Source organism: Scomber scombrus, chromosome 15 (genome assembly GCF_963691925.1).
Source record: "Scomber scombrus chromosome 15, fScoSco1.1, whole genome shotgun sequence".
NCBI lineage: Eukaryota > Metazoa > Chordata > Actinopteri > Scombriformes > Scombridae > Scomber > Scomber scombrus.
The window spans coordinates 5,941,559-5,961,877 of NC_084984.1; the positions used below are offsets into that span (position 1 = coordinate 5,941,559).

The 20,319-nt window shown below is 42.0% G+C and overlaps 1 protein-coding gene across 1 annotated transcript in view; it reads right to left on the bottom strand.

The window, feature by feature from the left end:
- The window catches only part of exd3 (exonuclease 3'-5' domain containing 3), a 43,216-nt gene continuing 22,897 nt past the window's right edge, over positions 1–20,319 (bottom strand). The window contains exons 20-21 of the mRNA XM_062434290.1: positions 1,393–1,459; positions 1–1,206 (exon numbers count right to left, since the gene is read on the bottom strand). Of these exons, the coding sequence (XP_062290274.1) occupies positions 827–1,206; positions 1,393–1,459 (447 nt within the window). The 3' untranslated portion in view covers positions 1–826. The remainder of the gene's footprint in view (positions 1,207–1,392; positions 1,460–20,319) is intronic.

Consider the following 20,319-nt stretch of genomic DNA (forward strand, 5'->3'; position numbering starts at 1 on the left):
CCTTCCACAGATTATTAAATGAAATGGAAAAATGTTTATTAACAACAAAATCATTTGACTAAACACTATGCAAATGTATTCGCATAGAATGAAAATATACAGTACCACAGACTGCTAAAAACGCAGAGGACGTGCGTTCTGCTGTGACTTAACAGCAGCATTTAAATCAAGGCAATAAAAAAACTTTACAGAACATTTTCAAAATCTGACCCTAGGAAGAGTTAAATGGAACAAACTTAACACTGTTGAAAAGACTAAATGAGCTTTTGGATGATAAAAGATGATAAAATAAAGCGTTCATCCATAATAGTCGCATTACCCTTGTAAAATGATCTTTTTTTTTCAAACCATTGAACTTTTATGAAACATTATGCCCCTTTTATCACTTTAGTTTAGAAAAAGGCAAACATGCAAGTGTTTATTTTGTAAAGGACAATTTAAATGGATTTAATTACAGCTGGATCTGGCTTAATGTGTAAAATATATGTATGTTTTTAAAGGTCAGGTTAACTGCAGAAACTTAGTCAGTTCTGCTGTGACTTAACAGCAACATTTAAATCAAGGCAATAAAAAAACATTACAGATAATTTTCAAAATCTGACCCCAGGAAGAGTTAAATAGAACAAACTTAACCCTGACGAAAAGATTAAATGAGCTTTTGGATGATAAAAGATGAGAAAATAAATTCTTCATCCATAATAGTTGCATTACCTTTGTTTTTTGGTACGGCTGTCAAATAATAAAATCTCCCTTCTTTTTTTTTTCAAACCATTGAACTTTTATGAAACTTTATGCCGCTTTTATCACTTTAGTTTAGAAAGTTCAGTCAGTTCTGTTGCACATCTGTAACGGGCCCTGCAGCTGATTCAGAGTCCTCGTCTGTTATATGCAAGACCTCCTGAAACATGGAGAGGACACGGCCGAAGTGGGAGCCTTCCCAGAACACCTTGCCACATCTGGTGCAGACATAGAAGAGGGGTATCCTCGTCAGAAGGGCAGGGGGCACGGCGTGGAGCTGTATGGGCGCCCCCCCGGGAAAGGTCAGGGTGTCGGGGTCCAGCTCTGAGAGTGGGGCCCAGCGACACTGAAGGGCATACCTGGGGAGTTCAGAGGTCTCACCGGGGGTCAGGATGTCATCAAGTTTCTCCTCTTCCTGTTGATGGGACTTCTGTTGTGTGTGTTGAATGTTCTGGTCCTGCAGAAATCCTTCAAATAAAATAAGAGAATTTTATGGCTTAATTTCTGAAAACAGAGAGACATTCTACAGCAGAAGTAATAGCATGTAGGTACGTTGTTATATATTCTATTTAGTAATACCATTAGTCCAATAAAAAGGAACCATTTGCCATGATATTGCTTGAGTTTCCATATAGGCAGGAGTAATTGACTGACCTTTCTGTTTAAGCATCTTGACCATATCCTCTCTTGGCACCGTCACATACTGATCGCTGTTACACGCCTGGACAAACAGATGAAAACAGTCATCAGCAGGGTTCAAAAGAAAGATTTTCATGATATCTTTCACTTCTATCTTGAGGAAAAAACAGAAGAGAATCTTTTTTCTTAATTTGGTTTGTCCCCTGGAGTTTCCCTCATAATTGACCTTAACAGTGCAATTTTTTTCTTTTTTTCTGTTCTGCTTTCAGTATTAAACTGTAACAGCTGCTCCAGTACTTTAAATAATTAATTGTTATACCGCTGTAATAATTCTAATTTAATTTACTGTGAATTTGTTTCTTTTTTAAACTCATACAAAAAGTGACAGAAAGAGCAGCTTGAGAGAAGTTCAAACCCTGCACACCTGCCTCAATCACTGGCCCTGTTCACACCCTGGATGATCTGATCACAAGTGGGTTGCTCTAAGTATAGGTGTGAATGCACCGATGACGCATTGTGGGCGCACTGAGATCTGATCCCTCAGACCACATTCAGAGGTGGTCTGGGCTGCATATAGCGATGTTCTTTTAACAGTGTGTACTCAAACGTGTCCTGGGCCACACTGAGGGACAGACTACTCAACTAATATCCTCGCCGTAAGTGTAACAACGTATTCATTTGTACACCAACGGTGTAATATTAAAGTGAAAAACAACAACAAGTCACCACAACAAGCAAAACCGATTGTTGTGGATGGAGTAAAAACGCTGTCTGATTTCCGTTTGGCCAGAAGAGTCAGCACAGTGGTAACTGGATGATTCATATCACAACCTGGCGATTTGTGAAGGCAACGCACTTCTTTTCATTACCAGCAGACCAGGCACACCATTGCTGCCTCCCACCAGTTAAAACCAACAATGCATTTGGTCTTTGCAAACAGAGGTGATGCACATGTTTATTTGCATATAGAGCACAGAAGTGAGACGTGATCACTTCACACAGTGGTCACTGGAGATGCATGTGGAGACGCATGTTAATGACAGGTGTGAACAGTGCCACAGTGTGAGGTGAGTGTGCTTGTCAGATTTGGAAAATTACAAAAAATGTGATCTCATACAATCGAATCTTACTGAACCCTACTATAGTATATAGTGACTTTTTCTCCTCTCAGTCACATAGCAGCAATGAAATTATAAGTTTATTATAGTAGCACTATGGTAACTATAGTGAACAGAGTTCACCTGTTGAAGTCAAAAAGTGTCAGATCTGTGTTAAAACCAGGTCTAGAGTGGGGTCGCAGAGCCTGATAACCTGTATTGGCCCATTCACACCAATGTCAAACAGACATTTTTCCCAGGTTGTTGCTTTGGTGTGAAAGGGGCTAAGTGTTACAGAGATCAGATCAGTGTGTGTGTGTGTGTGTGTGTGTGTGTGTGTGTGTGTGTGTGTGTGTGTGTGTGTGTGTGTGTGTGTGTGTGTGTGTGTGTGTGTGTGTGTGTAAAGGCAGCGTTTACGCCTCAGTAACGTTCACATGTCCGTGCTGTCCTATCCCTCTCCATGGTAAAGGTCTACCTGGTAGGACATTAGTGACCTCTTGTTTGCCGGCCCCTTACATGCACACATGCACTCGTCTGTGAGCCATCCCGACAGCGTGTCAGTGCTAAAAGCCTTGTCAACACACCTGAGCTCCACCCAGCAAACAGCATTCCACTTAGAAGTGGGCTGTAAATCAAAGACCTCACAAAACAAGATCTTTCACTATCTAGGAAAGCTCACCTAAAGCCAGTTTGTCTCTCTTTACTGGGGAAAATTTAATGAAGACTGCAAATCAGAAGCATGCACCCACCCAACGCAAAACTATGTCCCATCCTCTGTGTGCTTATGCAGAGCTGTGTTTGCCTCTGTGGTAACTGAGGTCAGGACAGGAGAAAGCGGCTAGACAGTGGAGGTGTGGGAATGGCAGAGGTGTCATCTCCTGTCCTGTCTGTGGGAATGAAGCTTGTCTCTCCTTCAGTACATTCTGTATTCTCCTCTTTGTATTCCTCCTAAAACACACACACAACATGCATACACACACACACACACTCACCACACAGACAAAACACTTTACAATTCGCGCAGGCTACACTACAGTGCGCATAAACAGCATGCATACAAATGCTTCACAGCGCATACACATGGCTCACACATACGAGCACTGCGGCAGCCAGGAAAACAGACCCAGCTATTTGCTCAGCTCAAAGTTTCCCAGAGTTGAGCAAGCCAGAACCTGCTCTGAACTCTCAAGACTAAGCCACAGACAGGCAGGCACACACGCACACCGTCTCACACACACGCAACCTGGATGGAAATAATTCGGTGATTAATCCAAACACAGCTAGGTACAAATGCAAAGATCCTGCTGAGATCTATTAAACAAATAAGATAGTAGAGAGTGAAATTAGTTCAATTTAGAAATTACATTATGACACGTGTCACGGTGATAGTAACACACACGATGGTGATAGTAATAGATTTGCAGATAAAACATATGCATTTGTGTTAATGTTCCTCATGGAAATGGACATGACAAAATGAGCTCGGTCAAAGCGGTGAGGTCTTGTGGCGCCTTCTGTTTGAATGAATACAGATGGTAGCACAGTGCCTCCATCTGAGAGTTGAAACAGGGTCAGACCGGATGATTTTGGTGACATTTTTTCTAGTTTTTGGCTTGCTGAAATGTACGGAGACTGGCTTCTCCACAGCAGCACTGGAGTTTTCAGGCACACGTGTCATGAAGAGCACGAGAAGCACAAACACCTCCTCTGCAGCTCCTGCACATCTTGAGACACAGGCAGCATTTGAATGACAGCATTTGTCAAACCAATTCAAAGTTGGCATGTTTGCACAAGCAAAATGGCATGTTTGTGATCTTCAAGAAGCAGGGCATGTGGCTTCAGTCTCATAGTCTGTGCAGGTCGTTCAGTTGAACCTTTTGTAGTTTATATAGAATTTGACTGCCACCAGTCCACAATGGTGCTCTACTAATTGTGTTTTAAGAAATTGTCCTTGAGTGCGTGTTTCTGATTTTAACATGTGCTTCTTCTCACCGCAACTGACACACTCGTCCATATGGCACATACTGAACACATACTGATGAAGCTGCACTGAGGAAACTTGTGCAGCCTTTGCAAAGATGGAAAAATAACATTTTGTTGCTGGCTTGATGCAGGTCTTCCCACGGTCTTCTCCTTACAAGGTATGGCCACAGACAGGCCTTGAGATCAAAAGGCCACCAAAAATGTTATCTGCAAACATAAATACAAAATTCTTTTAGTTTTATTTAACCCCACAAAGTTTTGGGCTCTTGCTACATTGCTGCGTTTTCTTACTCTTTCTGTCTTTTGTTCTTTCTGTGTTTTTCAGGGAACCTCCGGCATTCTCACACTCCGTGTGGCCATGCCAGAGAAAGAATGCTCCTTGCCGTGACAACAAAGGCTATCTAAAGTGTGATACTGTGTTTCAAAGGATGGGAGGTGGTGGAAAAAAAGGGGAGAGAAAGGGGGATAGTGGAGAGGAGGGAGGGAGATTTTTCCCTAACATGCTCAAACACACACACACACACACACACACACACACACACACACACACACACACACACACACACACACACACACACACACACACACACACACACACACACACACACACACACACACACACACACACACACACACACACACACACACAGGCTCTGTAGGCAGCTCCCATGGGAAAATCCTAGACCAATCTAAAAAGGCGGTGCTTTTAGGGCCGATGTAGGTCACATGGTCTGAGCAGCCAATTGGGCACTGGTGATTTGATTCAAATTGTGGTAAGTCAGGTAAGGGGCAGCGTGGGAACCAGAGACAAGAAGTGCAAGATGGGAGCAAGAAGTGCACCATCGTTTCCCTTTGAAAATGTTGTCTTTTCATTCTCAGTGTGAATTTCAAGTCCAATTATAGGTTAAAAATACTTAATTCCGCTATCCAAGGTTGCTGTGGTCTAAAACATATATACAGTATGTAAGAAAATAGCATCTCCTTTTAGAAACTACAGTATCCCTTCCAATCATAAAGAAAAAATAAAACATACAAGACTGGAGATTCATTGTTTGCTCCCATCATCCCATGTCTGGTGCATTCTGCCATCTTTGGTTCCCTGTCATTGTGTTGGGCCGATATAACATTTTGTTGCCACTGTGAAATCATCCAGGTCTAATGAAAGTGGGACAGCATGCCGAATTGGAAAAAGCAGCTTCATACTACCATAGAAATGATGACTAAGGAGAAGCTAACAGGCCGAAAGCAGTGACCTTTTTTTTCTCCATTTTCCCACACAGCTCCAAGGTCATGCTAGGTGATTTGGATGCCATCCAACGGCTATGATTTTTACTGACGGATGCAAACTGTGGAAAGTGACTGTTTCATTTATTTTTTTTCTTTGGCTGGACAGAAGGAAGGAGGAAAGGAGTGGAAACATCATACTTCATTTAGCACTCCCCCACTGAGAAAAGCTGACATCATTCCAGCGTTAATCATTAAATCAGTTGTTATCTTTTAGTGGAAAATAAAGGCTGAATACTAATCGCCAGTCTGAAATGTAATACAGGTGATTGTTAGAACACACCATCAGAGTATGAAATGCATCCCAAATTAAGGTGAAGTCAGACAATTACAGCCAATCCTCTCATGATGACAACTAATAGTAGGTCAATTGTTTAGTAAATTCAGGTGGGCTGCATTGACATATTCAGAGTTTACACAAAAATAAACCCTGAAAATGAAGTTTCAAACATCACGCCATCACTTAACTTAAGTTTTCACAACTGAAAACCGTCAATCAGCAGATGATGAGCACAATATGATTGACACTGATTTTAATTTCAAAACCATGCATGTCTGCAGCTAGGTGAAAACTCTCTTTCCACTCTCTTAATGTATTGGTATTAGTCTTTAGTCTTAAATGACAGTTTTGAGGTTATTTAGTAGATCTTTTCTTACTGCATATATACTGTATCTTAACACCTTAAGATGGGGTCAGTTTTCTATTGCAGCAGGAAAGTGAGGGAAAGACTGCAGTGACCTACTAAATGTACTTTCCCACAGTATCCTGAGGGTATCTGGCCAGTGTCTCTGCCCGACAGTCTGAGGTAATTACCAGCTCTGTTAACTAACCACAACCACCTGACAGCAACCTGAACTTGGACCACAGCAGAGCCTGTCTGGGCTTGACATCACACACACCTTCCTCTGACTCACTTCATTCACACACACACATGTACAAATGTACACGCAGGCAGTCGCACATACTGCACAGCCACAAAAAAGGGGCAAAAACACACAGACACACACACACACACACACACCCTTCCCTGACTCATGTTGCACCCACTCATTTCACCTGCATGAAACATGAAATTATACAAGTCATATTATTTCCTTCCTGATTTTCCCAGGAGTGCAAATCATGTAGCTGTTGCTATGACAATCCAGAAAACATACCGTGTATTTCAAAAAAAAAAATATATAGACGGGCATAAAAAGGATATTGCAAATCCAGCGAACGTTTTTTTTCAAATCAGCACAGACAGGTGTGCTGTTTTCCCAACGTAACCGCTTTATTTTTTTCCATACTTTTTAATTGTTCATCGTGCTCAGTCAATTCTCGACAGGTTGAGGGAGTGTTTATCTCATCCCACATCCCTTGCCTTTAGGCTATTACGTCCATAAATAAGGAACTCACTCAGCTGTAATTAAAATAAATGAGCAGCCTTCTATCCATGAGAAATCCGTTAATGCCTTATCTCTTCCCACTCAATTATTGTAGCATCTGCAGGATAAGACCGGAGATGCTCATAATAACGTCTCTCTATATAAATACATTTTGGACACACTTGATCTTGTCTTATTTTGTTTAACTTTGTTCTACATTTACTTTTTAAAAACATGTGCTTTAAAAGTTTATCACAGCTATTGTATATTCGTCCTTTTTCATATGTGACTGACTCAGTTAAAAGCCAAATCTCTGCATACACATTACTGTATTTTTGAATATATTTTGACTCCTAAAAAACCTAAAAAGTGATCTTATATTATTTTATATTACAGTCACATTATGTTATGTTTAAGTTGCTATGCTGTATGATATATTGCAGTTAGGTACACTACATGGATAGGAAATGTGTTATATTGATGAGATCATTGCATTCATGATTTAATGAGATTGTGATTGATTGTATCATATTAGGAGGTGTAACAGACTAGTAGCCATGAGATCAGACACAATCAGGATTTCATGTTTCTGGCCTCCAGAATACATAAAGAAACCTTTCTAACTGTATGCATTGCTTGTTTAGCCCCTCTTCCTCAACGGCTTTAACTCTTGCACAATCTCTTTTTGTTTCTCTCTCTTGCCAACTTTGTTTTCCATTTTCAACCGTTTTCTCACCCTCTACTTGGCCTCAACATTTCTGCCTTTTCTTCCCTCCCTCCTTTGCTCCCTTGTCCCTTTTTATTGGAGCTAACTAAAAAGGGGTAATGAAGAAGATAATAGTCTAGAGTCTAGCAGATAACAGTCTAGCCGTCACACAAATAGCGCTAATGCCTTCCCTCGGCTTGGCACAGTCAGTTCATTCTGTTTTTTACCCACTCAACCTTCAACCTCAACCTCTATCTCTCCCTCTCTCCAATTGAACCTATGTCTTCTCTCTTGTTCTATGTCTTGCTTGAAGCTCCATCTACCCCCTTCCAGTGTTCCCTTCACTCTCCCTCACTCCTTCTCTCTGGTTGTCTCTCACCTCTAACCTCTATCTTTCTCTCCTTCTCCAAGAATTCTTTTTTTTTCTTCTCTTTCTCTCTTCAGACGCCAGATAGCTGGGACCGGTCTAAGCCAAACAGCTCAGGAAAACAACGTTCTGAAAAGGTCCGTTGACAATGCTGCTCGCTGGGCAATGGGTTTTGAAGAGGGATAAAAACATCTCATCTCAAAAACATAAAAAGCTGGATTAAACCGCCAGCCTCTATTCATATGTTGCTTTTTATAATTATGGGTAAAAATTAACCAGACTAAACATCCTCTGTTAGAGGGGCCATGCACTGGGTGATAAATGACATGCAACACTTGTGTTTTCCAACTGTAGTATTAGTTAATTCCCATGCCAGTTGTTTCAGAAGTTTAGCCTGTAAACATGATGGCTGAACACTTCTAGTGGCTGGTTTATGAAGAGCCATTTGGCCAAATCTTTAAACCCTTTGGAAACCTGCCAATTTAAAGTTCATATTATCATAACGTCTTGTTAAGAAATAGTTATCTGATGAGGAAGCAACACTGTCGGTTTCTTTTTACTAAAAATCCAGCCTTAAAATATATATTTTTTTAACTGCATGTATTGACATTCACTACTTTTATCAAGGCAGTGGAGGTCATTTTCTTTTAAAACCATGTAATTCTACTTGTTTCCTATTTCTAGTATTATCATGTACCATTTCCCACGAGATAAACATCACCGGCTTTACAGACAGAAGCCAGTTGAGTAGCGAGATATGACAATCATCATGCAGGGTCAAACTGCATAGAGATTTTTCCAGGCAGCAGAGATTACAGCTAAAAAGATGATGAAAAGATGACATGAGAAGAGATGGTGCTCATGGTGATGTCTAATGTTAGGTTTTGATGAAAGCTTTGGGTTTTTTTTAAGCGAATATAAATGAACTGTAGCATAACTTTGTTAACATTGTGAATTGTTTAAATTATAGTAGCAAATGTTGCAGTCAATAGTCATTAATCTTAGAATATAGATTAAAAACAGCTATACTTTTTTTTTTTTTAGGGAAAAAAAAGTTGAAAGAAATCCTCAATGAGAGATTGTGACAGCAAGTTCAACTGTTAGCAACTGTAAGACGTAGCTCCAATCAATCACAATCTGGTTAGACCCTGAGAAATGAAATATAATCCTTGCTTGTAGATTAATACATGAAACAAAATAGTACTCTTGTTTGTTATCACGACCTAATTAACAAGGTTAAACTGAGAAAACTTCACATGCTTGACTGCATAAGGCTTGGGAAACCCTTTTCTGCCTGTTGTCTTTCAGAAAACACGGTTGTTGAGGAGACAAGTGACAAATATTGTGGTGCTGTAATATATGCAATAAAGACAACTGATTCTCTCAAATATACATCATCCTTGTAACTGCCAGTTAACATTTGTCTTATTGCGAGAGACCTGGCACAGATGTTTTCTCCCCCTTCGTCTATGTGCAGTAGGACATTAACACACGCTTACACACTCAAGCTGTCTAAATATGTTCATTTTTCCCCATGCCTTCACTGCACCCATTCAACCCAATTTTATTACGACATCCACAGCTTTCCTCGACATGCGCTAACAGTTCTCAAACTGTGACTACACCCACACACTCCAAACTGAAATCCTACCCACTCTACCTGAATCCATCAACCTGAACTACATCTGCACACACACACAGATAGTCCCGTCATGGGAGAGCCACCAGCAAATTCCTTTGCTCAATGTTTATCGCTGCTGGTGCATATTTCACCCTCCAGCACCCCTCTTCACCCCTTCTCTCACTTTTCCTTTTTTCTCCTCTCTTCCTGATGTAGAGGCACGCAGGCATGCAGGGAATGTTATTGTAATGCAGAGTGATTCATCCAGGACTGTAAATATTGACGGTGGTGGCTGCTGCTGCTGCTCTATCCTGGAGAGCTGGGAGGGAACAGAGAGGATGTGACTCTCCCATGTGGATTTTTGACCGACAAGGTGTCAACGTCAGGGTGGGGTACCAGAAAATAATTTTACATAATGACCTGTGTGTCCACTGGTTTGAAAGTCAAATGCTTGTGTAACTAGATGAGGGAGTTCCTCACTGGTGGATCATGTGCTGTCACAACAGGGTTTAAGAAAAGACCACAAAGTTACACAGCCGGTGAAAACTTACTAAAGGCGTTTTCACACCTGGCTGGTTTAGTCCGTCTGAATCGAACCCTGGAGCGTTTATTAACCCCTTGGTGCAGTTCGTTATGGGCAGGTAATGGTAGAAATCACACTTGGTTGCAGACTACGACAACCAGACCAAAACCTTGTTGAAGAGGTGGTCCCAGTCTGGTAACTAACAAACTCTGGTACGGTTATTTTTTGGCATGAAGGCGATCTGTCCCAACTGCAGGAAACTTTGTGCATTTTTTGGATTAAACCAACTCCTTTTGGCCAGCTGTACTCTGTGTGTGTGTGGTATGTACTCAATATGTGCTTCCATCTCCTCTTCAGCACATCTTCTCGCATAATGTGAAGCAACACATTGTTCTCTTGAACTTGCCTTGAAGTGCGTTTAATTGTGCCATTCTGCTTGCATACTTTGGCTCGGTATATGGCCCCAACGATGACCACAATTATGAAGAAATGCCAATTCTGGTCCATTATGGATAGCTTTCCTGAAAGAAAAACAAATTCTCCTTTCTCTACCCGCCAACCCCACAACATTTCTGACCAATGAACAGACTGACAGCTCCCACATGGCTTTTGTTGATACATTTTGGTTTGCTTGAAATTTTGCGGTGTGAAACCAAACCGGAGGGAAAATACAACAAAAAAGCAACTCAGTGATTCAGACCAAAGCAAACAGACTGTAGGTGTGAAAAACATCCTAAGATCGTGATGATGATGATCTGCTGCATTGTTCCAGCACATACCTTTGGCTTTTCTGCCTTCACTGATTCCTTACAATGAGCGTACCTGAATGTAGCAGACGTTACCAGCTGTGAAGAGACTTTTTGGCGGAGGACATTCTTGGAAAAATTGTGGGGCTTGAGGCATAAACTGCTGGCCATACACACATGGTCGTTAGCTGCTTTATTTTTTTAAAGCTTTTTATTTATATGTTACTCAAGTTGATAATTCTATCCTTTGTATGGACATTTATTGCATCATCTTGTGCATAATATTTCTGACACAGCAACAACAGCCAGTTTCTCCTTCTGTGTGGATGCAAAGGTCAGTGTGATGTAAATTTCGTCATTTTCCACACGTGTGAGCACATTTATGTTACATCAACCATACATTAGATCTGGTTATCGCAGTGAATTTAACACACGCATCTACGAGAGGGACCGAATGAAAATGACTCTGGTGCAGGCTGGTCTGTGCTCTCTGCTTGTGTTTGTTAATGAGGCATCTCTAGTTACGAGATTTGTTGTGCTGAGAGTTGACTTAACAGAGTGTGGAGTCGACTTTGCTCGGCCTGCTCTTTGCATTTGGTAAAATAATTGATATCATAGTTCCTGAGAAATATTGTTGCGGTCACCTTGGGACTAAAAACATAACAAAAACCTGATTTGTGCACTGTCAATATAAAAAATGTTGATAATACAAATTAATTGTTTTTTTTTAAACAATTCCAACATGAACTGATTTGATTTCAAAATAAAATTCATAAGTTTTGCATTAATGTCCAAAACAAAACAAATGTTGAAGTTTCAAACTTAAAACAAAATCTACAATACTTAAATTTGATCATTACCTCAGTTGACCAGAAAATAGGTTCAAGAAGAAACAATATGTCTGGGCACACCCAAAAAGCTGTGGTTTATCACAAAGTGAATGATAGTGAGAGCTGTGTTCAGATGGGATTTTATTGGGACCACAAATGAACAACTGGTCTGTGAGACAATGGAGAGATGCTGCCAAGATAGCAACATCATTATTCTTGTAGGTCCGCTGCAACACACACACACACAAACCTATATGTCTTAAAGTCGTCATACATATTATCAGCACACACACATCACACAGTGGAAGGGTGAGATAAAGGCAAATAAAAGAGGAAAAGGGCTCGGGGTTAAGTGGCAATAATGATGCAGGATAAGACATCAGTGTGTGTGTGAGTTCAAACTCACTTCAAAGTGTCTCTGGGAGCCTTGTTCATGTCAACAGGAGACACAGGAGAGGGACACAGCATTAGAAAAGCAGAGAGGTAGAGGGGGAGGTTAAAAAAAGGAGGATGTGGGGGAAAAAGGGAAGCAGTACACGATGGTGAACAAAGGCTGAAGAGAAAGAGAGGACTGAGGTGGAGGAGGGTACGGGAGGGTTAAGGAGAAGTGGGTCGGAGGTGAGAGGTTGGGGTATGCGGCTAGAGGAGGGGGGGGGGCTCTCAGTGAAGGGGTTCACCTCTAGTGTGAATGCAATGAGGTAAAACCAAAAGAAAGGACGATGGAGAGAGTTCCTGTGTCATACACCCTCTTTAATTCTACCCTTCCTCCCCTACTCTCCTCTGTCCCCTTCCCTCCCTCCACCGCTTCTCCCTCTCTGCGACCGGCCCCAGCAAATTCCCTAGGGCCAGGGGCAGTCCCCTTTCAGTCTCCAGTGACACAGTAATTAGAAGTGTGGGAACTGAATCCATCCCTCTTTCTGAGCCCCGCACTCCCACCCGCACCGCTCCCTCCCCTTGCTAGCTTGCTCCCTCCTTTCGCCGGCCCTCGCCCCCCTCACCAGCTCCGGGCTCCTACCCTTCCCCTCCACTTCCTTTGCCACCTCTCTTTTTGCACCACACCTCATTTTTCTATCTCAGGAAGTAACATCTAACCTCCGAGAAGTCTCACATGGGTTTAGGAAGATAAATGTTGACATCTAAGGCTGATATTGACCCTTATATTGAAATCTAAATATCTGCCAGCCTGCATCGTCCACATCTAATATGATGGAAACCTTGAAATGTGATAAACGATGACAGTTGTACAGCTACTGGCAGATTCAATTAAAAATCAAACAAAAAATCCATAATGCATGAATCCTCACGGGCCACCTGTAACATTCATGGGAGCTACACATCACACACACTCACACACATACACACACTCAACCCCATACCCTTCATTCACCCCCACCCCAACCCCTCCCCTCCTCTACAGCCACAGAGTCCCCTATCTCTTCGAACAGAGCAACGCTGTCTCTCCCGCTCTCTGTCAAGCCCACCACCACCACCACCAGCCGCCCCAACCCCCCATTCGCTATCTCCGAGGCGATAACCATGGGAACAGCAGCACTGTGGGAACGGGCCACCAGTTGACCAAAATAGACAGCAGGAAAATGGAGGGAAAGAAAGAAAGAAAAGGCTCCCTGCGTCCAAGGAGGCCTGTGTGTGTGTGTGTGTGTGTGTGTGTGTGTGTGTGTGTGTGTGTGTGTGTGTGTGTGTGTGTGTGTGTGTGTGTGTGTGTAGGAGGTCCATGGGATCATCCAGACAGACAGGTACTCAGGCACTCCAGTCACCTCTGGTTTCCACCGGCAACAAAGGGGACGCTGAGTGGCTTGAGTTGTTACATTAATTCATTAATGGATATGCAGCTTTGGTTTGAGAAGTTCTCTTTCTCACACACACACACACACACACACACACACACACACACACACACACACACACACACACACACACACACACACACACACACACACACACACACACACACACACACACACACACACACACACACACACACACACACACACACGGTGTTAACAAAGGGGGCAGCTAGCAGTAGATGTGATGTTTCAGTCCTAACAGTCCTACAGTTATTAGATAGCGGCATCCCATACAAGGGGCAACACCCTTAACCACAAACACCCACACCCATACAGCACACTAATACTACACCATCACACACCCAGTCTCACCCACAACCACGCACCTCTAAAAGCACATGTGCAAACAACAAGTCTTCGGTCTGAGGGTTTACAGAAGTTAAGGAATGAGATGACTGGAAACGGTTGGCACTTAAAAACTCAGAAGGGTGAGGCAAAGTTCAACCAATACAAGGTTTTTTAATAATGACACATTTTCACTGTGAATGTTTTAATCATGGCTACTCTTCATGTTCATTTGGTTCCATCTTTCATTCTGAGCCACTTGGTAACTTTGTTTTATGAATCAATATTATTGTTATTATCAACATTTGATCCACTGTATTTGGACACCATTCATTTTTTATTTTGTATACTGGAGCTTTACTGATTGGCCTTTGGTAATAGATAATGTATATCAGAGATGTGATTCCTTCCACATCAAAGCTTTTACACTTGTGTAGATATCAGAAATAAGGCAACAATGTATCCAAACTGCTCATATTAGTGTGTCTATTTGCATTTGGTCCACAAGCAATGCTGCAAGTCTCCAGAGAGTACACACAAGAATACATACATGCAAACACACTCCTCAGACTTCATGACACAAGTTAAAATGCTGGGATGAAGTTCCTATGAGAAACACTAGACACTGGTTTTCCTTGGCCTGAAAGGGGAGGAGGAGGAAATAGGGTAAAGACGCAAGTTGCGCATCATCATAATCATCTTTTTCTTTTTTTTTACCTACTGTGGGTCTAATTTTCCATTCCATTTATATCCTGCGTGTCTCCCAGTAGCTTAAATGTCCAAGAAATCTTGGAAAGTCTCGGCTTCCACTTTTATTTTATCTCCCTTACTCTTTCCCCCAAACTTGCATTATTGCAACTTTGCAGTATTAAAGTTTTCCTCTTCCCATTTTCTTTTACACTGAAACCCAGATAACTTTGGATTCATCTCAGTATCTCTTTCATTTCTTTAACCTTCTTCTTTGTGAATTTGATATACATCCCTTCTCTGTACTCTCTTTTCTCTTTTCTGATTCCAATCAATCCATCTATCCACACTGCTCCCCCCTCATCCTTTGCTCTTTCAGGCCTTTCCCAGGCCAAGTAGCCTGACCTCTCCAGCCTTCTACCTCTTTGCTCCCTGGGGGTGGAGGGGGGGTATGCCTGTGACCATTCCCACCCTACAAGGACTTTCACTTTAATCTGACTCTGAGTAACAGAGGAGAAAGAGAGAACAAAACAGAAAATGTGTGCGTGTATGTGTGTGCACGCCAAGCCTGGAGCTCCCAAAGCAAACAGACTTCTAACCTCCTGATAGAATCACATCACGCAAACTGCAGGCTTTGGGAAGAACCACTGCAAGACTTACAGGGAAAATACACCATTGTGAATACAATGATTTCTTAAAAAGTATTTTGTAGAAATGTGCAATTGTTTGTCAAATTGCTGCCATATGACACGAGAAAACTGAATGTAGTTTGCCCACACTGCAATTAAGAGGGAATCTCACAACAACCACAATGCATTGTGCTCGTCCAATTAGCTTCTAGTGAGCTACTCATGGTATGTTTATGACCAACCAGTTACCAAAGACAAAATATATATAAATTATTATCATATATTATATTTACTAAGGCTTATTTACGATTTTCCTCATCGAGTCTGGATATCTTCAGTGTTCCTAACCCTAACCACTGTTTCTTTTACCTGTTTTGGACAACAATGAGCCGGACCAGATTGTGCTCAAAGTTCGATGCAGGCACAAGTTACAGACAACATAGCAACTGAGGTGCTTTTCTGTACAGCTGGCAAAGTCAGATGTAATATTTTTTAAGAAAACAAAGTCAGGTTTACTTAAGTTTGCACCAAACTCAGGTTTAGTCAAGTTTGTTGCAGTGCAGAGTCTGCAAAAAATCGCTTGAATCGCTTCTATCGCGCCGCTTGATCATAAATTTCAATTTTTGGATCATCAATTCAAATTGCGCTTGCGTCACGGATGTGACGTCGGGAGAAACTCGCCGCTGATTGGATGTTGCGGAGCGATGTCGCCTGAAAAGTCCCATTTTCCAACTTTATTCGCACCGCTTCAGACGCTCCATTAGCGTCGCCTGATATGAAATTGTGTGTTATCGCGCCATTTACATTGATTTTCTATGTAGACTTGCTGCTCAATTCGCGTCAGACGCTTTTGGTGTGAACGCCCCTTTACAGCTCCTGTGGTCGCTTCCTCCTCCATAGGCTTTTGCCTGATTCCACAGCACTATATTCAGCTTCATAAGTTGTAATAGTATCGCCACATCTTTACTCTGTTACATAATGATATCTTAAAGTATTTAGTAATATGATATTTTAGTGTCTGCTTTTACCTGTTGCTGGCATAACATGGTAGATGGGAGTGTTTTGGGAGACCAACGTTTTACAGCCCTTGTGGAAACAGTTTGTAGAATATACGACGCAGATCTCTCCACCAGTCCACCAGATGATGTGTTTTGCGTCACCTGGTGGACTTTTAATGGGAATTGAGTGGGGAGGTCTGAGTGCAGGCAACATGGAGGGATGTTAAACATTGTTCATTTGCATAGACTACCCACACTGAATAAACACTAATGATACAATGCTGGTTGAAAATCAGCAAAGTTTCCCTTTATGTTTAACGTTTAACACTGAGCTGGACACACATTCCCGAGACCTACACGTGCATAAAAAGAAGCTTAAAATCAGACATTTAAAGGATACTTACAGAAAGTACCAACCTATGCTAAGAACAATGAACTGTGAAAACGCAAACTTTCATTATGATGACAATCACGGTTTCGGTCAAGTCAAATGAAAACAGCAATACATCACAGGCTCATCAACTTTGAAACACAACTCTCACACAGACAAAAGTACAGTGGTTGAGTTCACAAACCACAGACTATGTGGGGGGTTACCATCCATTATCTCTGTCTCCGTGAGGTTTAAATTTAATTGTTGACACAACTCATTCTCGGAAACTACACACACACACACACACACACACACACACGCACACACACACACACACAAACACACACACGCACACTTGCAGTAACACACAGCATGCACATACACAGGGGTGTAGAGAGGAACCAACTCAGCCCACAATGGATGGTTATTGTTGTGAAGATATATAGGTCACTGGTTCCCTGCCCTGCTGGGTTTCTATGCTATCGGTTGCATTAAACACGTTCACATGACACTGAAGGTGTAAATCAAGTCTTAATTGATGGTTAGAGTGTAAATCTGCAGGGCTGTGGGTCCTGACAATCCTGATGGGAGTCACTTCTCACTTTAGACATGAGTTATAAACTCATGTGCATTCAGACACATGTCTGTGTTGCATATCAAGCATTTAACATTTAACAAATATCACAACTCATGATTGCTGAAGTACTACAGGTGCACACATTGTAAGATTCTATCAAAACTGCGAATCGTGAAGTATCAAGCTTTTTTATGACTCCAAAAGAATCGTTACAGAGATCTTTATTTTAACTTAACAGTCCTGAAACTCAATAAACAGAAGACAGGAAGACGCATACAATCACAATTTCAATACCACAACTGTATTGTGACACACAGACACAGACCACACACATTCACAGTGCAGAGAGTCAGCAATCATGAGCTGAGAGGTAGCTAACATTATGCAGCTGGTAACCTAACATTAGCAAAACGCAGGAGAGAAGGATAACATAATTTGCTTCCTAGAACCCCTTCATCCCACAGAGGTTGTTGTTATTATAAGCACAAACCTGGCAAGGATGAGGTATCTCTTCTTCTAAAACTTAAAAAAAAAAGACTCAAATATTGTTTTATAACTGTCAAACATTGGTTTCTTTTTGGTATTGGTTTCTTTTCATGAAATATATGCCACCAGATATCTAACCACAAACATAGCAGATCATTTTCTGCATTCTAGAGGGGTGCTATGTTGCTGTATAGCCATGTCCATGTTGTTGAACTGGAATACAATCCAATAAGCTAGTACATTTGGCTGAATAACAACTACAGGCTAATACGCAGTCTTGAATCAATCAGTCAACAGAAGACTGGTTCCATGTCAGCCTGTTAAGTTTTTTTGCCTCCACAAAAAAACTGAAGTAACCCTCAGATTCTTGGCTTAAACCTACAATCAAGTTACTCTCTCTCCTAGAAGTCACGGCAATCAGATCACAGTGCAAAAAAACGCTTCAAATAGAAGGTCTAAAAAACTGGGTTTCTGCCAAAAGGGGCCACTTGTAATATCACATGTGAGCAAGCATGGCTGCCTCAAGAGCATGACTGCATGTGGAGGAGTTACCCGAGCTACTAAAGTGGGCCCGTGTGCCACAGAGTCGTGGTAATGGCAAACCTCGAAAGCTTCGAGCTTTTTCTTAATGGCAGGTATTATAGAAAGGTTGACAAGAGTTCTTTATCATCCGTTAGTTGTTGCGCGGCGCAGGCAGAGCGAGCTTGGATGGTTTGGTTTAGCTGGTATGTTGCACTGTGTGTTGAGTGTGGGAGAATGATCTATGATTCACTAAGCTGCAAAGACCGAAGATCACATTTCACTATTGCAAGGGAAACCATTATACCATGACCACAGACACAAAGACAGTCATACCAGCAGTATCTGGGAGAGGAGTGCACAATTGTTAGGGCCTTTTCTCACAACATTTTCTACTTTTACCTTTTGATTTCCTTTTCATTCATGGAAACTACATTTCTAGGTAAATTAGGAGCATGGGTACAGATCATCTTAGCAGGAGATCAAACCAAGTTACCAAATTTTTACTCAAGATATCTTTAATACTTCAGTTTATAGTTCATACACTTCTAATTATACAAAACAACATTTAATAATGCATTTCTAATGGCTTAAGACCTGTTTTCTGTGTGGTGCTGTTGTCATTAACTGACCTTAGCTTTGTTATTATACTGCAAATAATTCTGCCTCCCTTAGGAGACTATTTAGAAGCAGAGGGCAATCGCTCACAGCAGCACAGTCTGGGTTTGCAGCTACTGTGCTCTGCAAAACATGAGAAACTTCCTCTTTCTGTGTGTATGTTTGAAAGGAAGGCATCAGTAAGTGGTTCCCTCTCTCTGAGCGGCAGGGGAAAGTAGACCCTCTCGAGTGCCTCTCGGCTTCCCCACCTCCCCCATGAGCCAATAACGCAGTCAGACAGAGAGACACACACACACACACACACACACACACACACACACACACACACACACACACACACACACACACACATTCATGCTCTCTCTCTCTCTCTCTCTCTCTCTCTCACACACACACACACACTCACTCAGACACACAGTGTGGTTTCTCCTCTGGAGGGGAACATAAACAGGGCTGTCTGTCTGCGAGCGGAGAGCTAGTTCTCATGACATCACCACCCAGCAGGAATGCTCTGCTCTGCCCCGTCAAAACCCCTCCACCGGCCAGCAACTCGCACACACGCACACACATACACGCACACACACACACACACATACACAAAAACACATGTTGAATGATTTATGCACGTCCACATTTTCACAAGAAAATGTACCACATACACAACACACACTCAAAATGGCATTTTGAGCCACTTTCTCTCCTCTGGCATTTTCTTACTTTGCAATTGTTTTTAATTTCTCTCCACTTGCAGACATGCACTATCTCTGCATCCCTTCCCTTATCTTTATCACTCTGTTTCGCTCATTCCTCATACTTTCATATCTGTATTGCCTGTGCTGTCCACAGTATCAGACCACACACACAGACCACAGACACAGAGAGCAAGCGTGAGAGAGAAATGAGAGACCACAGTATAACCAGCTCAAAACAGAATGAAGCTATATCACCTATGAGAAACTTTGTGTGTGTGTGCGTGTGTGAGTGTGTGTGGGTGTGGGGGACATGGGAAATTACGCACTACTTCATTGTATTGGTGTTTGGAGGAAAAGCCCTATTGAAGCTCTCCCTCCTTCCTTCTCACCTCTCTTCCTCCCTCTCTAACTCTCCTCCCGTTTCCATCCCTCCATCATTTCCTGCTGCATCTATCTCTTGTTCAACACGTCCCTCCATCACCCACTGCTATTTTCCCCTTCATATTCCACCTTCTTGCATCCCTTTCTTCAGCTCAACCTGCCACTGTCACAAATTCTCACAATTTCTCTCCCTTCTCTTTTTCCTCCTCTCTGTTTCTCTCAGGCTTTTGGGGAAAGCAGTGACAGGAAGCAGCTTGGCTCTCAGACAATGGAACACATCAAAAAGCAGCACCAGCCTCACCAACTT